At 36.8% G+C, this 22564-nt stretch overlaps 1 protein-coding gene and 1 pseudogene across 9 annotated transcripts in view; one reads left to right on the top strand and one right to left on the bottom strand.

Annotated features, from left to right (window-relative positions):
* Positions 1-22564, top strand: part of TPK1 (thiamin pyrophosphokinase 1) — a 325666-nt gene that overhangs the window by 192761 nt on the left and 110341 nt on the right. For all 9 annotated transcript variants that reach the window (XM_072777563.1, XM_072777569.1, XM_072777564.1 and 6 more), the window contains one exon: positions 1012-1158. In XM_072777563.1, the coding sequence (XP_072633664.1) occupies positions 1012-1158 (147 nt within the window). The remainder of the gene's footprint in view (positions 1-1011; positions 1159-22564) is intronic.
* LOC140605302 (small nuclear ribonucleoprotein-associated protein N pseudogene) lies at positions 8508-18779 on the bottom strand (annotated as a pseudogene).

Here is a 22564-nt window from a genome sequence, read left to right as displayed (position 1 = left end):
AAAATAAAGGTAATAAAATAATATTTTTTATTCAAATTCAATAGAGTTAACATATGTTACTAGTTTCAGAGGCAGAATTTGATGATTTGTCTGTTGCAGATAACACCCAGTGCTCATTACATCAAGTGCCCCCTTTAATGCCCATCACCCATTACCTCCCCTCTAATGACCTCGTCTGTTTCCTAGAGTTAAGGGTTTCTTATAATTTACCTCTCTGTTTTCCTTTTATTTCATTTTCCCCTCCCATCCCTTCTGTTCATCTGTTTCTTAAATTCTACATAGGAGTGAAATAATATGGTATTTGTCTTCTCTGACTGACTGACTTTGCTAACATAATACATCTAGTTCCATCCACCGTGTTATAAATGGTAAGGGAATAAAAGCTAATATTTTTAAATAATCACTGTTTCCTAAACATGTTGTCAGTGCTTTACACTTAACTCTTTTAATTACCTCATTTAAACTCCACAACAACCTTATCAATTATCAATTGGCAAACACTATCCTATTTTTGCATGTGAACATAAAAATGAAGTCCTGAGAGTTAGGCAACATTCAGTAAAAAAGACAGTACGGGTCCCCAGAATACTTAAATTCTAGTGAGGCAACAAACCTGTATATTAGGAAAGAATAGCCCACAGGTATGTTATGGGGATGAATGGGAGAAGCACCGACTGTGAAATCAGGGAAGATTCGACTTGGAAGGAACACAGAAGCAGAGTTGTAAAGGTAAAGTTGGCTAGTTTTCTCGATCTACAGGCAGATGGGAAAAAGATAAAATTGGTACTTGAAAGAGTTGGTTTTGAAATGTGACTGCTACTCACCAATTTTGTGACTTTAAACAAATGACTTAATTCCTTTGTCTGAACAACAAAAATGATAACTACCTTTTCTTTATGGCTTATCAAATAAAATATAGTATTGAAAGCTCATTTTCTTTGTTAGATGCTACTTAATTATTGAAAATTCTTAAAATATATGTGACTTTCAGTTTTTCTTTGCCTTGCTTAGGTAGACGTAATTGTGACCTTGGGAGGTCTTGCCGGGCGTTTTGACCAGATTATGGCGTCTGTGAGCACTCTGTTCCAAGCTACATGCATCACTCCTGTGCCAATTATAATAATCCAAGAGGAATCTCTCATCTACCTTCTTCAGCCAGTAAGTGAAGAATAAATATAATGTTAGCACTTTGCTTTCACAGAACTTCTAATATTTGAGTAGACTTGAGAAAACATGAGCCTACTGTGTGTCTTGGAAGTTGATACATGAGTGAATTGACCATGTTTGTCTACTTGTGTTTACCCTGATCTACTACCTTAGAGCATGGAGCAGCAAAAATGTAGAGGAGAAGCCTCAGAGTTTTCATTTTATTATACCCAGGGAAGGAAAAAAAAAAAACAAACAAACCAGACTTGTAACTTTTAATTAAATTGACTAAGAATTAAATTTAACACCTTTGCATTTTGAGCAGCTGAATGTGAATGCCACTTGAGAAAAATCTCAACAGAGGAAACACAAAGCGTGGCAAATATTTCAGATGGAATTCTCATATATTTTCAGTGTTGTCGTTATAATTGGAAACTGGATTTGATTTTGTTAAGCACTAAAAAGAAAATCTTTAGCTTTTATTCTTCCTAAGTTGCCTGCTTATTAATTTCACTGCCTCAGAATAAATTTCTAATGATCATGTCATTCACTTCCCATGATGAATATCGAGGAAATTTTCTATCAACATAGTGCTTAGAACAGAATTCTTATTAAAGAAGTTTTATAAGGTTGATCAGAGGGTTCATCTAGAAAAATAATCACTTGGTAACATTATTAAAAGATAGTGGGCAGTTGTTTTTCTTTTTTGCCTCTCATTGTAATGTACTCCTTACAGCATTGCTTCATCCCATCTGCTCTCCACCATCTGTAACATGTCATTACCTAAAAATTGTTGTTTGGTAATATAGTGGGTATGATGCATGCTCCCTGTTGTTCAGCCAGCTTTGCATTTTTTTCCCTTTTTGCATTGCCTAGCTTTGTTGTTTTCTGGAACACTTCCTATGAGATGTGAAAAGAGACCTGCAGGATTCAGTTTTCAAACTCCATACTGTCCATTTATTTAGTCAATAAACAGTTATGGAGTGCCTGCTATTTATTGCACTGCTAGGCAGTTGAGGACTTAAAAAAGATAATAACATGACCTTTGCTCTCTAGCACACGTCCAATGTTTATAAAAACAAACACAAAGCACTGTTAAAAGATTGGTACATAAATGAGATGAAAGATTATATAATTTGGTCCTAAGGGTAGTAAGGAAAGTCCACCCAGAGGCACTCATATTTTATTCATTCAGTTAATTCAGCAAATATTTATTTGGTACCTACTATATGCCAGGCACTTACTTATCCAGGGATATGGTGGCCAACTAAAGAGACAAATTTCTGGATTTTGTGGAACATTTGTTTTTTTGAGGCTACATTGGAGCAGGAGGATCTTTGAGGATGAGTAGATGTTTGCTGTGTGAGATGATGAGGAAGTCATGAGGCAGGAGGAGCCACTAAAGAAAGATGGAGGCACAGGGCATGTTGTAGGATCTACAATACAGAAAATGCTAGAAGATTAGACTAGAAAACTACATAGGTCATGAAGAGCTTTAAATTTGCACAGTGTAGTGTGGACGTTTTTGCTGTAGGTTATAAGAAGTCGTTAAAATGTTTCATTTAACGGTATGATGTGAGCAGATATGCTTCTGTGATTTCTAATCATATGTTTGTTAAATACCTATAATTTCCTAACAATTTCTGAAGGGTGAGACTTTCTACCATTGTAAATCATTGAGCTTTATTATGTTGTATCAAACTGATGGGATGGTTGCTAAAGTCGTCACCCTTAACTTGGCTGGATGTAGATATTCTAGTTAATAGATCACTAGTTAGTTTCAGCTGCAGGATAATAAGTTTTAAAAAGTAAAACTGGAGATTAACTGATAAAAAAAAGCCACATCCGAAAAATGACTTTTGCCCTTAAGAATTGTGTGGTGTCCTGTACCATCGCTGTAATGTTGTGTAATTGTGGACTTCCTAATTCAGCTTGGGATTCACTGGATTTCCTCCATCTACAGATTGCCGTCTGTCATCCTTTTGGAAAACTCAGCCATTAGTTTCTCAAATATTGTCTTGGCGCTTTTCTTCTCACTTCCTTGGCAACTCCAGTTAACTGTAAATAAGATCTTCTAATTGTATCATGTGTATCTCAAAACTTCTTTACATTTTCTGTGCTTTACCCTCTCTGGGCTGCGTTCTGAAGCTCAGCACCTGTGTTTCTTACCTCTCTTCTGCTTCAGCCATGTCTGTTTTGCTGCTAAAACCATCCAGAGTTTAAGCTCCCACCATGATTCTTCTTTATATATGCTTGTCCTCTACTTACTTTTTCAAGATGGTTTCTTAAAACATAGTCACCATACTTACTTTATGGTCAAGAATAATTCTCATACCTGCAGTCTTTATAAGTCCACTGACTTTTGTATTCACTTTTGCTTTTATATTTTTGTGACCTCGATTTCTTCTGTGTGTTGTGATTTTTGGCCATGACCTTATATCTTGGGAACTTTCCTTGTCGGAATTATTTGAAGTGTACATTAAAAGTGAGTCCAAGGAGAATTTAGAGCAGACTCCTAGGCCAGTTATTTTATAGGCATTAACAACTTGGGATTTCTTGGGGAAGACTTTTTGACCATCTAGGTGTCATGAATTCTAAAGGCAGTTCTGCTAGGAGTTGGATTTCTGGTTACAGGTGCTCAGGGGGGCTTGCTCCCCCTTGTCATCTACAGAGTGCCAGGGCTCGGCCGTGGTCAAGTGGGAGTGTTATTTATATTTATCTTACACTGAGTCTCCTTTTACACTCCCACCATGGGCAGACCTTGTGCCTTGTCTCCTTATGACCTTCCATACTTGGATGCCTTGGAAACCAAAGCTCATCTGCTTTGGTAAACACCAAATATTTCAAAGATGAAAGTTAGATTTGGTTTTCTTTTCAGTCTAACTTCTGTATCTGGCTTCTGAGTATCCTTAAAAAACAAAAACAGATGTTTGATGCATTTTAAAAGATTTCTTTTAATGTTTTTCTAGTACTTTTTATTTTAAGTTGATCAGGGTACTCATTTGTGATAGTGCCTCTGTAACTGGTCTTACCTGGATATGTTATAGAAATAATAAACCCCCAATCTCAGAGGCTTGACTGAAACTAAGTTTTTGAAGTTTTTCTCATCAGTAGAATATCTGGTCTGGTTTGGGTGGCATCTTCCATTTTATATCTAAGCCAACTGGAAAAAATTATGGCATTGGGAAAAGAAATAGCTGGAAAGTGGCACTGCATGTTTTTAAAACCCAGGCTGGCCATGTTGTATGTCACATTTGGTGGGAACACAATGACACTCCCCCCACCCAACCCTGCTAGGCAGTCTAAGAAAAGAAGGACATTGCCCAGGGAGAGGAATCACTGTGTGAGCACAGAACCTTGTCTGTCTCAAACTTACAGAAACAGAAGTTTGGAAAGAAAGTCTAGAGTTATGACCATACACATAGTTTCTAGAGCATACTTTTTTTCTCATTTATAAAATATGTGTTAAACTTTAATTAGTTGTTAAAAGAGAATCCTCAGTTCCCCAAACATAGTTACCATATAAGGTGTAGCAGCATAGCTTACCTGCTCCAAAACTGTGCCTTCTAGATTCTTTGTCTGGTAAGTTGTGATTTTTGTTTCATTGAAATAACTAAAGAATTACCTATCCTAAGAAAGTAATTATTACATAGTGTGGAGCCAAAAACCTCCTGTACAATCATACCCTCTGTCTTGTAGAGAGAGAGGTGACAGTATTTAGCATAGACTTCACCTGTGGAGTAGGGAGTGCTTGCTTTGCTCCTCTTTGGCATTCAATTCTAGAGAAATCTTCCCAGAGACACATAGTAGGTCCTGGTTTTTCAATTGCTTTTAGTAAGAAAACACTAAGATGATTACTAGTGTAAATGCAAAAGTCAAAATGAGTATGTTTGAGTGTTTATGATATGAGCCAATCTTATATAGTGTGCTGTATTGTTTTTAAAGATTTTATTATTTGTTTATTCATGAGAGACACATAGGCAGAGGGAGAAGCAGCCTCCTTGCAAGGAGCCTGATGTTGGACTCGATCCCAGACCCTGAGATCACACTCTGAGCCGAAGGCAGATGCACAACCACTGAGCCACTCAGGCATCCCATTGTGCCATATTTTTAAGCAGTTTTAATTATACACTTATGAAATGTGATTAACACTAAAAATTAATCAAAAGCTATACTGAAATTAGTGCATAGAACCATTCTGCATTCTAGAAATGGGACTCGGATCATTTTGCCTGACTCTGCCATGTGTGTTTTCATAGAACTATGTGTGATACTATGCGTGTACTAGAGCATACATCTATATTAGGCAGTGTGCATGTTTTGAGGGGAACCTCAAAAAGGGTGTCTACAGTAACTGTTTATCATTAATAGGACTGATCATAATCACAACCACAGTGAAACCTCATAACTTTACATTGAAACCATTTTCAAATATTGTGAAACTAGGGCCCAGGAGAATCGATCTGGTATGCCTCAGTGCCAAATCAAGAATGGTTTAAAATTTTATTAATGTATTTTTTAATTGAAAGTCAACAAATAGCTGTTGACTCAAAAAGGAAGATAATTTTGGAACTTTTACAAGAAGGATCTCATTCGAGCCTCGTAATGACACTGTGAGGAAAGCAGGACATTCATTTAATGAAGTGTTTTGGCTCAACACTTTGCACTGAACTACATTTCCTTCTTCTTGGGGTCAGCGGATTAACCTGAAAATAGCAAACTCTTAAGACAAGTTATAGTTTGGGCTGGTAGTTATCCATAAACAGTGTTCTACTGAGTGGTCAGTTGATGTATGTTTGGGATTGTGTGTATGTGTAGTTACTCTCTACAACATTATTTTCTTTTTTTTAAATTTTATTTATTTATTCATGAGAGACACAGAGAGAGAGAGAATGAGAGAGAGAGGCAGAGGGAGAAGCAGGCTCCATGCAGAGAGCCTGACGTGGGACTCGATCCCGGGTCTCCAGGATCATGCCCTGGGCTGAAGGCGGCGCTAAACTGCTGAACCACCCAGGCTGCCCTACAACATTATTTTCAAAGATGAATTTGGAGTATACTTTGAGGGTATACCCCACCTTGTTGTTCCTCTAAATTAAACAAAAATCACTCTGAATTTCCTCAAGTATAAAAAAATCTTCATAAAACAAGAACTTTTATCTTTTAAGAAGATTGAATGAGATTACCTTTGAGCTTTGCTAAAATACTTCAAAAGTGGTAAAATTCAATGTAACTGTTAATTATTATGAGTATTATTTTTGAGAACAGCATTTTCTAGAATTGGTTCTATAATTATAGATTGTCTGAACACAAAGATAATAGCAGGAAGATGAGACATGTTATGGGAGCTGTTGTTTTGACAGGTAAAATGTTTTGATGCTGTGCTTTGCTAAGAGAACTCTTCTGTGTCTAGTAAGTGGCTATGCTGGCTCTAGATCATAGGATTAAACTGTGATTTTTCTGATCTTTATAAAAAAGCTACCCAAACTCCCAAATTATCTTAGCATTTCTGGGATAGTCTACATGTGAGACTCTCTTGAGACTATCACATAAAGAAGTATCCTTATTTATTAGAGTCATTTTGGTCAGTAGGGGCTGACCTGCATGTCCAGGAGCCATTCCCTTAAAGATACAGAGATTGTTCCAAACTGAAGTCTTTCTTCTACATTCTTTTTTCAGTCACCTTTCTGTGACTTATTTTGGTTATTACATATAGAATTTTAAAATAAGGAGATAATAGTGTAGCTCCAAATCCATGTAAATATGGAAAAAATGTTTGGAATATATAATGTCTTTTATATTGTGTTTTGGCATATTTCACTTACTGTGGGTCAGAATGTCATGAGTGAAAGCCTCAGTAGGTAGCATTTACTTTGAAGGAATGTTCAATCTGCCATTTTTAAATAGAAGATTAAATATAGAATGCATAATAGCTCCTCCCTTAAAAGTAAGCATTTCTCTTTTACTTCCAAAAATGTCTTCTTAATAAGACTTTATGACCTTTTATGAGCAGGAGATTTTATGAAACCAGTGAGAGACATTTCCTACACGAAACACCACTGATATCAATTACTAGTTAGGCTATATTCCTTCTGAAGACAGTTCGGCGCTCCCAGCCATGTTTATCATGCCTGCCATGCAGAGTGTGGGAGGTTCCAGGTTTCTCATACATACTTTCTCATTTTCTGGTCCTGTGATTCTCAGGAGTACAGAAACATTAGCTTCTGTACACTGAGCATAAATTATCTTTTATCTGCAAGTTTTATGGCAGTTGGTAATACAAGTTAATAGGATTTATGACCAAGAAATGAGATGTCCAAGAGTTAATAAGGCGTGCCTTTTACATTATCCTAAACCTTGTTCAGTGATTCCTAGTCAGGATTCCAGTATCTGATGCAGGGGAATGGTGTTACAGAGCAGACTTTCATCACTTTTTATCTCACCTGAGCAAACTTCTAAATGTGTTGTAAATATTTCTTCCCCATGACTACTGCTTGTTTTCTCTCTCCCTAGAACAATTATTTGCTGCTTAAATTTCTCACATTTTATAAATTAGGCTTTTGCAGTGCTGGTAATGAATATGATAGGAACATGTTAAGACTGATAGAAACTGGATAACCATGATGTAAATTTGGTATGCATGGTGGTTTCTGCTGAGAACTGAGGGTGTTGGTGTGTCTGCTCACATGTACGTGTGTCCAGGACTGTCTTATCAGTGATAGCACCAGGGAAAGGATTCTAGAATATAAACTATATAGTAGGGGCTCAGTCTAGTGTCCAACTCTTAATCTCAGCTCAGGTCTTGATCTCAAGGTCATGAGTTCAAGGCTCATTTTGGGCTCCGTGCTGGGTGTGGAACCTATTTAAAAAACAAAACAAAACTATATAGTAGCATAGAACCTTTAAATATTAGTGCAAATGGTATAAAATCTTAAAAACCATTTTATGGATGAGCAGTTCCAGGGACTTGAAGATAAAGTGATTTGCCCAAGGTCAGACACAGTGTTTCTTTGAAAGAAAATTGATGCTATGAGGCCTTGCCCAGCTTCCTAGGGAAAATGTTTCTCTGCCCATTCTCTCCTTCTCCTCTCTCCTCATCTGTGCACTTTCACTTCTTCTACTATATGACATTTTAAAATTATAAACCAAAATCTGTCCTATTTAGAGCAGTGTAACTCTTATTGTGTTATTTATGAAAACATGACATTTTAATGAGCAATAAGACAACAAAATTCTAGAGCTATATAATTCTCATTTTTCTAAGTGCCCTAATGTCCTCTTTAGATTGCCATAGAAATATTTCCTTTATGGTTTTATCCATGTTTAATTAAACTAATTTTATGTAACTAAGAAGTTAAATCAGACATTCATAAAGAGTTTATTTTATAGGTATTGTGTTCTGTTTTGTTGATTTACAGCATAGAATATTTCAACAACAAACATTCTTCAAACACCTGTTATATAATAGACACTGTGGTAGGCAATGAGAATGTGGAAATAAAACACATGGCTTCTGTTCTACTGCTTATAGCTCGATGGAGAAGCCAGAAGAATAAATCACAAAATTCAGAAATCCAAGAAGGGCTCCTGGGTGACTCAGTTGGTTAAGCTTCAGACTCTTGATCTCAGCTCAAGTCTTAATCTCAGGGTCATGAGTTACCTTAAAAAACAAAAACAAAACAAAACACTGAGTCCGGTGAGGATGGCATGGAAAAAGCATCTAATTCAGATTGGGGATGGGGTTGCTGGTGATTGTGTAGATAGTTTCTCAGAGGAGATAATGTCTGATAGAAAGCTAGGCAAAGGGAGATGAATAAATGTAATGTGGAAGGAATATCCTGTGCAAGGAAACCTGAGAGAAGGTAGCACGGGGGAGCTCTAAATTGCTAGATCCTGGGGAGCTATAGGAGATGGCAGCTAGAGGGAAGAAAGATCTAGAGCATGGAGGACTTGTTTGCATTCTCAGATAGATGGTCTTTATATTGATGGCTACTCTCAGGTATTAAACATTTGTATCAGGGGAATGACATTAGATTATGATTTTGAGAGTTTAGTTTGGTAACAATATGGAGAATATATTGGTCAGGGAAGAGATGGAGGCCTTTCAACTCTTAGAAATCCAAAAAGGAAATGATGAATAAGTCAACTTCACCTTGCTGATGAGTTCCTTGGGATGTATGCTCAGAAGTCTTCTTTGGAGGACCACAGAGGGAAGAAGTTGATGTAATGAGTAGGATTCTGGATTAAGCAGCTGGTCTGTCTTTCTTCAGAATAGAGAATATGAGAAGAACAGATGAAGACAGGAGGTTGGCCAGTTGACTCTGGGACATAAAAAGATGGATCTGTTTTGAAACTAGATGTACTTAAATACAGATATATAAAGAATTTCTCCTTTTAGGCAATTCTTCTGTGTATGTGTGTATGTGTGTGTGATTCTATTGAACTTATACACACACTACACACATACATATAGCTTGACCTGGTAATATACCTTGAGAATCATCAACACATACATGCTAATTAAAAACTTGGGAGCGGACTCTTATACCCTGGAAGAAGATGTGGAGTGAAAAGATCAATGGTAGAACCCTAGAGAATAGAATACCTTACAGGAAAAGAAATAGGAGAATTATAAGAGTGGTATCACTGAGACCAAAGTGGTTTGAAGAGGCAGGGAATGATCAGCTAATGTGTTGAGAGTATAAAAGATATACCAAGTTTGGCAGCTCAGAAGAAATTTGATCAGGTACAGTTTTATTGGCAAAATATGGGTAGAAATCAGATAATTGCGAGTTGATTATAAAATGAGAAGGATGATAGAAATCTATTGCTCACCCCTTCTCACTGTTCACTCATAGAAGTTAAATTTGGGGGATTCACCTGGGAACCAATGATGGCTTATAAAATTATTTTGGTGAGGCCATTTTCCAAGCTAAACAAAACCAGAACATGCATGTTAAGGATTATACCTTTCTTTCCCAGGATGAGCAGAAGTGCAGCTGTCATGCTATGCCTTTGTAAGATGGCTTGCAGATTGATGAGCACTGATCATATCACTATATGGTGGTGGAGTACTTTTCAACCTATTTCAAGTCCATCTTCTCTTCCTGGCCTTCCCTTAGCCCCACAGTCCTGGTGGGCCCTTCCCCTCTTTTGAATGGGCACCTTGGTCTGGGCCAAAGTGGGAATCAATGAGTTTGATCTATATGTTGGCAAATTGAACACCAATAAAAAATAAATTAAAAAAAATGATACCTTCTTTTTAAGAAAGCATTTCATGCATTTACTCCTGGAGAAACACTTCCTCTGTCACAGCAGTTGTCACAAAACATGACTCAATTCATGGTTTCTGTGCTTTTGGTCCAATTTTTAATAAATATTTTTCTTTGGTTTTGTTTATTAAAAAAATAAATAAATAAAATGAATCTCCTTTTTTCTGGTCTATCATCTTCTCAGTGTTACACAACCTAAGAAAATTGTTCCATTGGTTTTCCAAACTGACCACAACTACTGCTTTCTTGTGCAAAAAAATAACTTTTAAGTTCCTGTCTTAGAGCCCTACTCAAATTTTCTGACTTCTACACACAATTTCTAAGTATGCCTTTCTGAACTTCCCTCATCTGGATCATTTTCATCACTTTTTAAAATCTTTTTTTTTTTTTAATCTTTTTTCTCCTGTGGACCTCAAAGAGTCTATCCCTAAAACAAAATTTACTAAGTTATAACTTTCCTCATTTTCTAAACCTTAAAAAAATTAGTTTCCTATTTATGATCAAAGATGAAATAATTATCACACTTAGTTCATCGGATGCTAGTCAAATCCAAATAGGAAGTTTTAGATGATTTAAATACACTATTCCTATTAACAGGTGTTCATAATCGCCTCCTCTTGTAAAATACAGGGCAACTGAGCATCCCAGGCTGTAATTTAGTCCACTTATTTCTCTACTGACATGAGCTTTCTTCCTAATTGGTTGGAAGCTCATTCAGGGGAGTGATTACTGCTTTCAGTGGCTGCAGGTATATTTTTACCCTTGAGAATGATGCTGGCAGGGCTGGTAGGTTTAAAGGCAACCTGGATACAATGAAGTCACAGAGGGAAAGGCATGCAATAACAGCCTGATACCTGCCAGTCACCCGTACTGTGTACAAGTTCTTTAACCTTATGAGTCTTTCAGTCAGGAAGATTTATAGAAAGATGCCCCATCAGCAAAAGCCTATGGTGATCCCTCAGTGATTCCAAAGGAACAAGGGAGGCAATATTAAATTCAATCTCTATGGAAACTGTTTAAAAACTTATTTGAACATTGGCCTTTCATTTTCAACCCATGAGTGACAGAGAATCCATTTTGGAGACTGGATGCAATCCATAAGTGTGCTGGGCGTGGGTGAAACAATGAAAAAGACAGCATCAGCGTTTGTGTGAGCTCTGTCATCGTAATTCATCATAATCCAATTGTAGATAATGTAATGGAATATTGAATGCTAGGTGTCAGAGTTTCCTTTAGCTCCCCTTCCATAGTCCTCTGTGGCAAGGACACAAGCACACTGTGTCATGTAGACTTAGTTCAATTGAGCGTTACTTCAGCATCTCCCTTTGATTGAAAACAAAAGGTTGCCAATGCGGTATCAATGAACTGTGAAGTGATCTGAGTGTTACCAGCAGGGAAATGAAATGAGCCTCTGGAAAGAAGATTGGCACAAGTGAAAATTTCTGTATAAAGGGCTTCATAGGGCTCCAGCTGGGTGGTATTACTTCTTATCCAATTAAGATTTTTTTTCCCCTGAATTCGTGAGCATTATGATCTTGTTTGTTCCTAAAATGATCAAAACTGAAAGTGGAGAAAAAGTGGAAAACATATCTAAATAAAGTTCAGCTAGAAGGGCTCAGATTTGAGGGTACTTTTTTAAACTGCTCCATTCATCCTGGATATTATGAAGCTTTTCCAAGGAACACTGTAAGATGCCTTGCCCTCTTATACACACTTCACATAACATACATGTGCATGCGTATACACACACAAAGCATCTCAGTACTTCTAAGCCAGTCTTAACTGAGAGGAAGGCAAGTCAGTGTTCTGGCTCTCTGCTCAACTGGGGAGATTTCTTTTTCTTTTCTTTCTTCTCTCTCTCTCTCTTTTTTTTTTTTTTTTTTTTTTGAAAACCACTATCCTCCGTAGCTGTTTTTTAAAAGGTCCACTTAATCCATAACTTTGTCATGATCAGAATGATATTTGACTTAGATGCATATGGAATAGTTTAACAGTGAAATTTATAAAAATGCATCAGTTAAGAACCAAGTTAGCAAAGCAGAGTATAACATAGGATGAGCTACAGACTGAGAGGATTAAACTTACTTTGACAGAAAATAAGATTAAAGATGTGCCAGTCCCATACTGTCTTCTGAAGCAGACTGAGATACTACTTATATGATATCAAGTAGATAAGTCTCAATGTTGAAAACATACTGACTGTTAATATCCTTTTGAAATATCTTGAGCCATGTATAAGTTATAAAATAGCCTCTATACCTGAAAGGTTATAAGATTATATTTTAATAATATTTGTAGAGATATGCAGCTTTCACATGTATGAAATCCTGTCATCATCACCTCACTTGACTCTCCAGCAGTCCTTTTAAGCAGAGCACTCATTGTTTCTATTTCTCGGATGAGGAAACTCTGAGTAGCAAGAGTACGGTACACCCATGGATAGTCTAGGAATTTTCCGAATCCTACTTTTCTGCCATTTGCTTTATAGCCTTCTGTTAGAATCCATGCTTACTTTCTGAATATCAGTGGATCCATAGAGAGGGTTCCAAAAGAATGAAGGAAAAGTAATCAGCAGCAAGCATTATTTATGCACAGAGAGTGGCTCACTCAGGAGTATGCACTGAAATCATAGCTTTATTTTTATCCTTAGTCAATTTTTTTTTTTATTATGGAAAGAGCCATATTTACAGAGAATTCGAAAGACTGGTATGATGAAACATTCCAACTAACTATTTGTAATTTTTTAAATATCATATGTGCTCTATCTATGTATATAGACTTTTTTTTTTCTTTTGGTAACCATTTGAAAGTAAATTGTAGATATCACATCACATTATCCTAAATACTTCAATGTGGGGGATGGTATTTAGAAACAAAGATCCAGGTGTAATAGATGTGCTTATTGCTACTGTGGTGGCATTGCTTTTAGACTTTTTCAGAGAACTGAGATTTTTAAACTTTTGCTAGAACTAAGTTCTTGCTATTAGACTTTTTCTAGAACTAAGAAATAATAAAAAAAAAAGTGTGTGTGTGTATGTATAAATCATGGGTTCACATTGATATCTTTAATTGAGTTTTAATATATAGTTTTTAAACTTTTATATTTTTATTTCTTTAACCCACCCTCCCCCCTGTAAAATCTTAGATTGAAATGTTATACTTGTATTATACTGTAATATACAGTAGCTAGTTCGGATTTATAATTCCTACATTACTACTAATAGTAAACCTACTGAGTGAAATTTAAGATTTCTTTGTAGGTCAGTCTTTATATTATATTCCAGCCAGAGTACTGTATCTAAAATTGCTCTTTAAATATTAAAATTCGTTCTTTCTAGGGTTATGCTGCCTATTTAATATATTATTAGGCTCATTTGTTGCAGTTGATTTGAAGTTATAAGACTTCATTTTTTAATTATTTAAAATATTTTACAATAGTTACATAGCCCAAAGGCAAAGCTTGATAAAAGATACCGTGAGGAGAGGTCTTGCTTTTATTCCTATCTCCCTCACCACCACCACCCTCCTTCAGAATATTCCAGATTCTTGCAAAAAATAAAAGCAAAAGCAAAACCAAAATAAATATGTACACATCTTTTTATTACCCCCTTTTTATGTGAAGTTTAACTTTCTATATATATATCTGTCTCTATCTCCTTTTTTTCACATATTTTGGAAGCAATTCAGCATAGAGACCATCCTCATTCCTTTATTATGACTGCTTAGTACACTTTTGTGTGGACCTACCTATATACCATCATTTATCCATATGCAGCTTTTTGAAAGAACATATTGGAAATTCAGACTAGGTAGTTTTTTGAGTTGTGGTTGTGTATATTTTGAGAACAATCCTCAGGTGATTCCATGCACTTTCCAATTTGAGACCTGTTTTGCTCTCAAAACACCTTATGAGGTAGAGACAATATGACCAAATTTTAAAGATGAGCAAACAGGGTCTGAAAAAGATAAATTGACTTCCAGGGGTTATTCCACTCCTTAACAGTAAAACCACATTCCAAATCCAAGTTAGACTGACCCTTTAGCTTTCTCCACTCCATGATTCTGTTTCGAATTATATGAATCCTGTACTTGGTATGATGTCATTCAGTGTAGAAGAAACAATTTAAAAAGATAAACTCATTGGGGTACCTGGGTGGCTCAGTTGGTTAAGTATCCAGCTCTTGATTTTGGCTCAGGTCATGATCTCAGGTTTGTGAGATTGAGCTCTGTGTTGGACTCCATGCTGGGTGGTGTGAAGCCTGCTTGAAATTCTCTCTCTCCTTCGCAACATTCTCTCAACCATATGCGCTCTCTCTCTCTTCCAAAAAAAAAAAAAAAAGGATAAACTCATTAAACATAATTCTTTTTAACAGAGAATTAGGCTTCCCTGCCGCCCTTTGTAGAGTGTATATGTTTTTAAATAGAAATGAATGGACACAATCAGTTTTCTTATCAAAGAAAAAGAATATGCTATTATAGCCAAAGTAGTAATGATAATGAATCAGAGTCTTTCTTTTTGGAAAAAGTCATGTTGATAGAGGAGCCTCAAAATTGATTAATTACGTACACGTTGGCCTTTCCAATTGTCTGATGATAGGAAGCCAATTTCACTCCTAACCAGAAGCCCTCAAGGTAAAAGGCACAGACTATGGAACATTGGTCTTATTTTATCAGGGAAGGTTAATGTACAAAAATGCTGCTCAGGGGACAGTGGAGAAGGATTTATTTTCTCCTGAGTGAAGCTAGGCTATTAAGAATTGGGCACTCTTTGAAATTTTGATAATAGTAATTGAAAAGCAATGAATAGAGCTTAATATTTTTTTCTGAGCATATTTCACATTATAAAATATTTCTCAGAGCCAGAGTAAGCCTTAGGAAATATAAAAGAACTTGGACAAGTTTTTTCATATATTCATTCAACTAACATATTATTAAAGACTTATTTGTATCAGATATTTACAAATTGCTGGACCAAAGAGGAATAAGTTCCTCTCAAAGAACTAATAGTATCATCATTAATCATGATCATGATTTCACAATAAAATAAACTAAGTTCTGTAGTACAAATATAGAGAGAATATCATGGAAGCTTACCGAAGCAGCACATCATGGGCAGATCGTACCTCTAGCCAGATGCAGAGATGAGATAATGTCCAGCATTCTACTTGCACATGTACTGCTCTGTACTCTTAATTGATACATTATGCTGTTCCTGAGAAAAACAAATTGAGGCTGTTTTCCACGATAGAGTCCTAGATAGGCCATAGATACAACTCCATCTGCAGACCTTACATTCTGTTCATTGAACTTACCTCATAGATGCAAAGATTCCTGCCCTATTTAAGCACCAATTCATTGAAGCTGCATTCATAACATGATTTTAAATAGTGTTAAATAATGGCTACCAGTTATTAGCAGCCACACTTAATACTGCATACCATCCAGTAGGCTCCCATAAAGAATTTCATTTCTAAAGCCAAATAGTGCATAATTCTTTACATTCATCTTATCTTTAACACACACTTCATTTAAAACAATTTTATGAACCAAATTCTAACTTACTACTTAGCATAAAAATGTTGATGTGCAACATTAAAAAAAATTAATGCTACAAATCTTGTCCTCTCTTCCTTTTATCTACAATGCTTTTTATATGAAAAATTGCATTTATATCTAAAATAGAAGGTTATTACAACAAGGCTCTTTTGGAGAGGAGTTATACTCAAAGAAGGGAAACATTCAGAATCATTACAAAGGGAACTGGAAGGAGATTGTATATCATAGTTAATTATAGAATAGATATTTAATGAGCAAATATATGAAGAAGCAATGTGATATCTATTATCCTATGCTTTGTTAGGTCTGAAAATTTTAAATTACTCAATGCACACGTAGTGCTATCTAGGGCTCTGGCTCTGTGTGGAAGGCTTGGGTCCTGACTGTGGCGTTTACTGACCATGGCTTCTGGAGACTCTCAGTTTCTCTCCATGAGCGACTGGAATGATAATGCATGTGCTTTTCATGAAAACTAAAATGTTTAAGGCCATGTGCATGAAAGCTTGTTTTGGTTTTGTTTTGTTTTTTTGTTTTTTTGTTTTTTTTGTTTTGTTTTGTTTCTTTCCTTAGGGCTTCGAGTGGAAAGGGCTGAATTAATAAAAAATTATAAGCACAGTGTCATCATTGGTCATTTTATTTCACTATTTGATTGGGATTTGTTGATTCAAATCCCATTCCCCTCTAGGATTCCCTTTCTGTCACATAAGAAACCATCCTAATATATTATAAGTTATCTTTTTGTTTGTGTGCCCTTGCAAATTGTATATTGTTTTTATCACCACCATAAAAGAATATTTTTGTATCTATCTCTAAAAGAAAGGACTCCTAAAAACCATAATTACAGTACCATTTTTACACCCAGAAGAAGTTAAGAATAATTACTTAATGTGATGAAGTAAAGTGTTTAAATTTCTTTCATTATTTTAAGATGTTTTATGGTTGGTTGTATGATCAGGGACCCAAATAAGACCTGTCCTTTGCAGTGGTTTGATATTTCTGTTGTTCAACAGTAGGCCCCCTTACCTGACTCTGCCTCCACTTATCTTTTTCTTCTCCTTCCTCTTTTTATTCCCCTCACTCCTCAACATTTTCCTTGAAGAAATTTATCATTTGTTCTCTGAAATTTTCAGTCCAGGCTCATTGCATGGCACGATGTCATTAAATACCTTTTTTTTCCTTTGAATTTTTGTAATTTTTGGCTAATTCTAGAGTTGTGATCAGACCATTAAAAAAAAAAAAAAAACTGGCCGGGGGAGGGGGGGTATTTCTGAAATGGGTAATACTACATCACAACATTTGTTTGCTCTTTATTGTGATGTCATAGCCATTGGTAATCATCGTGCACCCCTATGACCTCATGAGCAGTTGCTTAACACTACTAAACTTCTGCCACTGTTACTTCACTGATTGCCTGAAATGCTGCTCTAAAGAGAAGCTTCCCTCAGCCAGCTCCTGGGTTATCCTGTGGAATAGTCTGTAAAGGAAGGCAGGCTATACACTTAATTCTTTTTCCTTTTATTGACCATTTTTCAATATAATGAATTGATCCTCTAATATTCCTTTTTTTTTAAGTTGCTTTATGCATTGCAGCAAAGAGGGAGCCAAAGCTCACAAACATTCTGCACAGTTTGACAAGAGACATTGCAGAGGAAAGAGGGACTTAGGAAGGATCAACAGTATCCTACGGTCTTGGTGGATGCATTCCTGGGGGAAGTGGACCTCTAATTCCTGGTAAAGGGGGTCTCATTCTTAGAGGGGGCATGCCTCTATTGGTGTCCCTGGAGCATGGAAAGGCTGGCTGGTGGGCTCATAGGGTTCTAATGTCATGCATGTGGGGGAGCCTGGAGGTGGTGTTGCTCAGCCCACAGGAGTGGGTGGGATCCCCTAACCTGGTGGATATTGAGGTGGGAGTCCAGCACTGCTGGCAGGAGCAGCAGTTAGAGCACCTGCTGTAGTACCTCTTCCTGCAGTCATTCATTTTTTATTGAGATGCCCCCCAACCCCTTGGACGGGGTCTGCTAATACAGTAGGAGCCTGGGGAATTGGAACACCAGCTGGCACTTCTCTGCCACCTGTCTTGCCAACCCCAAGGCCTCCTGCAGCTCCAGCAAGTGGTACCTGAGCAGTGCCAGCATCCTTAGAGGATGGCCCTTTCACAGTCATGGAAACCATGTTTTCCCCAGGTAGCAGCACCAGACCCCAAAGCCACATTTCCTCACACTCTGGCTGCTTCACAATCTTTGGCTTGGTCTTCCTGAATTTGTCACAGTCCACAAGGATAGTTCATATTCTTGTTAAGGGTGCCAATGAAAATATGGCCATCTTGCAGGATACATCTCATTCTGTGGTCAGTGTGCTCAGCAGCTTGCTGCTCTTTCCCACACTCATGGTTGCTGTTCCATCAAATCCAGTGTCCCCAGTAAGATTTTAAGATCCTTAAAACCTGAGGGAAGGCTGCAGACAAAGATTTGATGCAGGTTCTCCTACAAATAATGCAGGCTTGAGACAGAAGCTTCTAACAGTAAATGGGCCTCAATTTTTCACTTGGAAATCGGCTACTTGGATGTTCCAGTCCTGCTTTACCACCTGTTGTCTCTGCTAAGAATGCCTGTCTCAGTTCTGGCTGGAAACTCACTGCAGGTACTTGCTGCTGCTGACATTGCCTTGGGTACAGCTGACACTCTCGGTGGCTCAATGAGTTGAGTTTGTCCTTCTAAATTTGACTTGAGCATCACCTGCCATGTGTGCTGTTCAGTGGTCTGTCTCAGGTATAAGTGGTTGCTGGGCCACTCCCATGTGCTGCTGGCCACACCTCAGAACAGATTGTCCAGCATCTCCAACAGTCACTACACTCCGCTGATTCCATAACGTTCTTCAACACCAATTGGTTATTTCTCTTTGAGCTCATGTTAAGCCTATTTGATACGTACAATCAGTCCATTCTAGGTAATTATCCTTATTGCTATTCAAAGTGTCCCATATTTGGCCAGGGGGAGCATATTCAATTTGGCTCCCAAATGAATCCTTTTGACACAAACCCACTAGTCTTTGATAAGTTTCTTCCTTTCTATTTCTACAGTATGTTCCTGGCTCCTCTTGTACATTCCCCAGCTGAGTTTTGGAATTTCTCCAAAGGGCCCCCTTAATTAGAAATAATAGTTAGAGACCATAATCAGGGCATTAAAGGGAATGCTTGTAGCTACTAAGTAGATTCACTTGACAAAGCCAGAATTTTTTTTTTTTTTTACACTTAACATGAGTTTATACTTCCCTCTCAGACTCAGTACCGTAGGGAGGTGTACCCTTTTGATGAGCAGAGTTTTAAAATTTTGATGATGTCCACTTTATCCATCCTTTATGTTATGGATCTTGCTTTTGGTGTTTTATCTAGGAAATCTTATCTAGCCTAAGGTTACAAGAGTTTCCTTTTATGTTTTCTCTTAGAAGTTTTATAGGTTTAGGTCTTACATTAGAACTATGATCCATTTTGATTTTCTTTTTGTATGTCACGTGAGGTATGGATTGACATTCCTTCATTTGCATGTTGATATCCAGTTGTTCTGGCACCATTTGTCATAAAGACCATTCTTTCCCCCCACTGAATTACCTTTGCAGCTTGTCAAAAATCAGTTATCAGTGCTCATGTGGATCTGTTTCTAACCTCTCTGATATACTCCACTGATGTTTTAGTTTGTCTATAAGCCAAGACTACAGTGATGTGATGCAGTGCAATGAATAGTTTTTTTCATGTGTCTTTTTGTATTTTTGCCAGTGTGTCTTTTGGATAGATCTCTAGAATTGCAATAACTGGCACAAAGTCTGAATGAAGCATGTTTCAAGTGCTCCACCAAGGGTTGGACAGTGCAGTGATAAGACTACCTATTTCCTCTTTATCTAATAGGTAGGGAATAATACTCCAAAATAATTTTAATTTGTATTTCTATTGTTATCAATGGGATTGAGCATATTTTTATATTTTTAAGAGCTGTTCACATTCTTTTTCTCTGGACTGTCCATCTTTTTCTATGAAGTTGTTGGCTTCATTTTCTTCAGTTACTGTTAGAACCTCTTTATATGTCAGTGGTGTTATTACTCCTTTGTCTATAATGTAAGTTATATATACTCTTCTGTTTTTCTTATTTATGATTTTATTTGGGTGTGTATGTATGCATTTTACATAAATGAGGTTTTTTTTTTTACTTATTACCTTTGTATAATTGAGTGTTTTTATACAATTGTATATAATTTGTATGTAATTCTATATAATTATATATTTTTAATAATAGGCTTACTTTTAAGAATAATTTAAGACTTACAGATTAGATTGAATAGATTGTACAAAGAGTTCCCATATATGTCATCTTATCCCCCACACATAGTTCTCCATGTTATTACTAATTTATTGTATGGTGTATTTGTTATTCTTAATATTGATTTATTATAATTAACTAAAGTCCATGGATCCTTTCCTTACCTTTTAACTTAATATCCTTTTTCTGTTCCAGGATCACATTAAAGATGCCATGTTACATTTAGATGCCATATCTCCTTAAGTTTCTCTTGATGGTGACATTTTTTTCAGACTTTCCTGGTTTTTGTTGACCTTGACAGTTTTGAGGTGTACTGTCAGATGTATATTTTAAGATAGCTCTCTGATAGAATTTGTCTCATGTTTTTTTCATGATTAGACTGGGTTCATGTGTTTTAGAGAGGAAGATGTACAGTTAAAGTACCATTTTTATCACATATCAAAGGTACATACAATCAATATGATTTATCACTGTTTTTGTTCCTTGATCCCCTGGTTAGAAGTAGTGTGCGTCAGCTTTCCCCACTGTAAGGTTGCCCCAAGCCCCCCACCACTTCTGTATGTACTCTAGAAGAAAGTCAATATGTGCAGCCCACACTGAAGGAGTGGGGAGTTACACTGCCACTCCATTGCTGTAGTTACATCATTTATTTGGAATTTTTCTGTGTGGAGGTTTCTCTCTTTTTCTCCCATTTAAAAATGTATTTAGTAATTTATTTTTCTCAGGTTAGACTCATGCATACCTATTTTATATTCTGATTTGTATTCTAATACTGTTTTCTCTATTTGGTTGTTCAGATTGTTTCACTTTTGGCCATTGAGAACTCTTTCACTTTGGTCATATGCCCATTTGACATAGCCCCATAAATTGTGTGTGTGTGTGTGTGTGTGCGCGCGTGTCTGTCTCTCCATCCGTCCCATACATGTATATATGTGTAAGGTTTTCTTCCTACTCTAAGATGTTCTGGGCTCATCCTGTATATTTCCTGCCCAGGTCTTAGAATCATCCAGTGCTCCTTAGAGTTCTGTTTCCTTTTGTTAGAGAATGATATTAGAAACCAAGTTCTGGATGGTAGGTGTGCTTATTGCTACTGTGGTGTCATTTTTTTAGGCGCTCTCAGCAAAGAAATATAGGTATGTGTACTAACCTGTGTATACACCTATATTTATACATATTTCTATATGCATCCATATTAAGTGTGAGTTTTTACTGATAGTTCCAACTGGAATCCATTACTACAGGGATCATTCTAGTTTATTTGCCTTGCTTGCCTTTAATCTCCACTCCATCAGTGAGAAACCTGGATCTCACCCTCTGCCACTTACTGAATTATTGGATTTCAGTGTACACAGAGAGCCGTATTAGAATTGTTACCTCGTACCTCTGTAGGAAACTTTATCAGCTAGAGGGCAGTACTTACATATAGTTCCTTTGCCTGTACTTTTATATGCATTTCCAAAGCTACTTAAGTCAGCACCTTTATTCCTACTCTGTTCATTGAGGTTGAACATTTGTAGTGCAAGTAGTTTCCCCGTCACAGTCTGCATTTTCCCCCCAAGACCCCCTGAACCTCCTAAATGGTTCTTTAAAATTACATGCAGTAAAGTTCATTCTTTGTGTTCTTGGTAGAGTTCTGTAGGTTTTCACAAACCTATACTGTCCTGTATCTGCCATTAGAGTATCATGCATCACAAGATCACCATCCTAACAGTCCCCTGGGCTTCCTCTTTTCACTGACCCCTACCTTTCCCTCACACCCTTGGGAACAGTGCACTCATTGTTTACTGTTGCTATAGTTGTGCCTTTTCCCAAGTGTCATATAATTGGAACCATACAATGTGTTGTTTTTCAGACCAGCTTGTTTTGCTTAGCAGTTGCATTTCCTCCATGTCTTTTCTGATTGCCTTTTTACTCGGCATCTTTTTAAAATCTTTCTGTGTTGCCATATATACATCTATTCTTTTTAAGTTTTTCATTGCACTATATGTTGGGCATCTAGTTTATTTGCCCAGCTGCTCTGAATCTGGGACACTAAATTGCATCCAAACCTTGTATCCCCCAACCCCACCCTGCTTCACTACCACAAATAATATTGCAATGAGCTGTCTTACATATATGCCTTTATGAACCCATGTGAGCTTTTCTTTGACACATATGTAGTTAAAACAGGAATTGTAGTTAGATCATAGGACATAGGTTTACTCTATTTAAGTTTGAGATTACCCCTAGAATGCATTTACCAAGCCAGCAGTGTGTGAGAGTTTATTTTTCTTGTGTTTTAAA

The sequence above is a fragment of the Canis lupus genome, chromosome 15, assembly GCF_048164855.1.
Source record: "Canis lupus baileyi chromosome 15, mCanLup2.hap1, whole genome shotgun sequence".
Classification (NCBI taxonomy): domain Eukaryota; kingdom Metazoa; phylum Chordata; class Mammalia; order Carnivora; family Canidae; genus Canis; species Canis lupus.
Note: the sequence above shows the minus strand (reverse complement) of the source record. Positions and strands in the feature narration are given on the sequence as shown.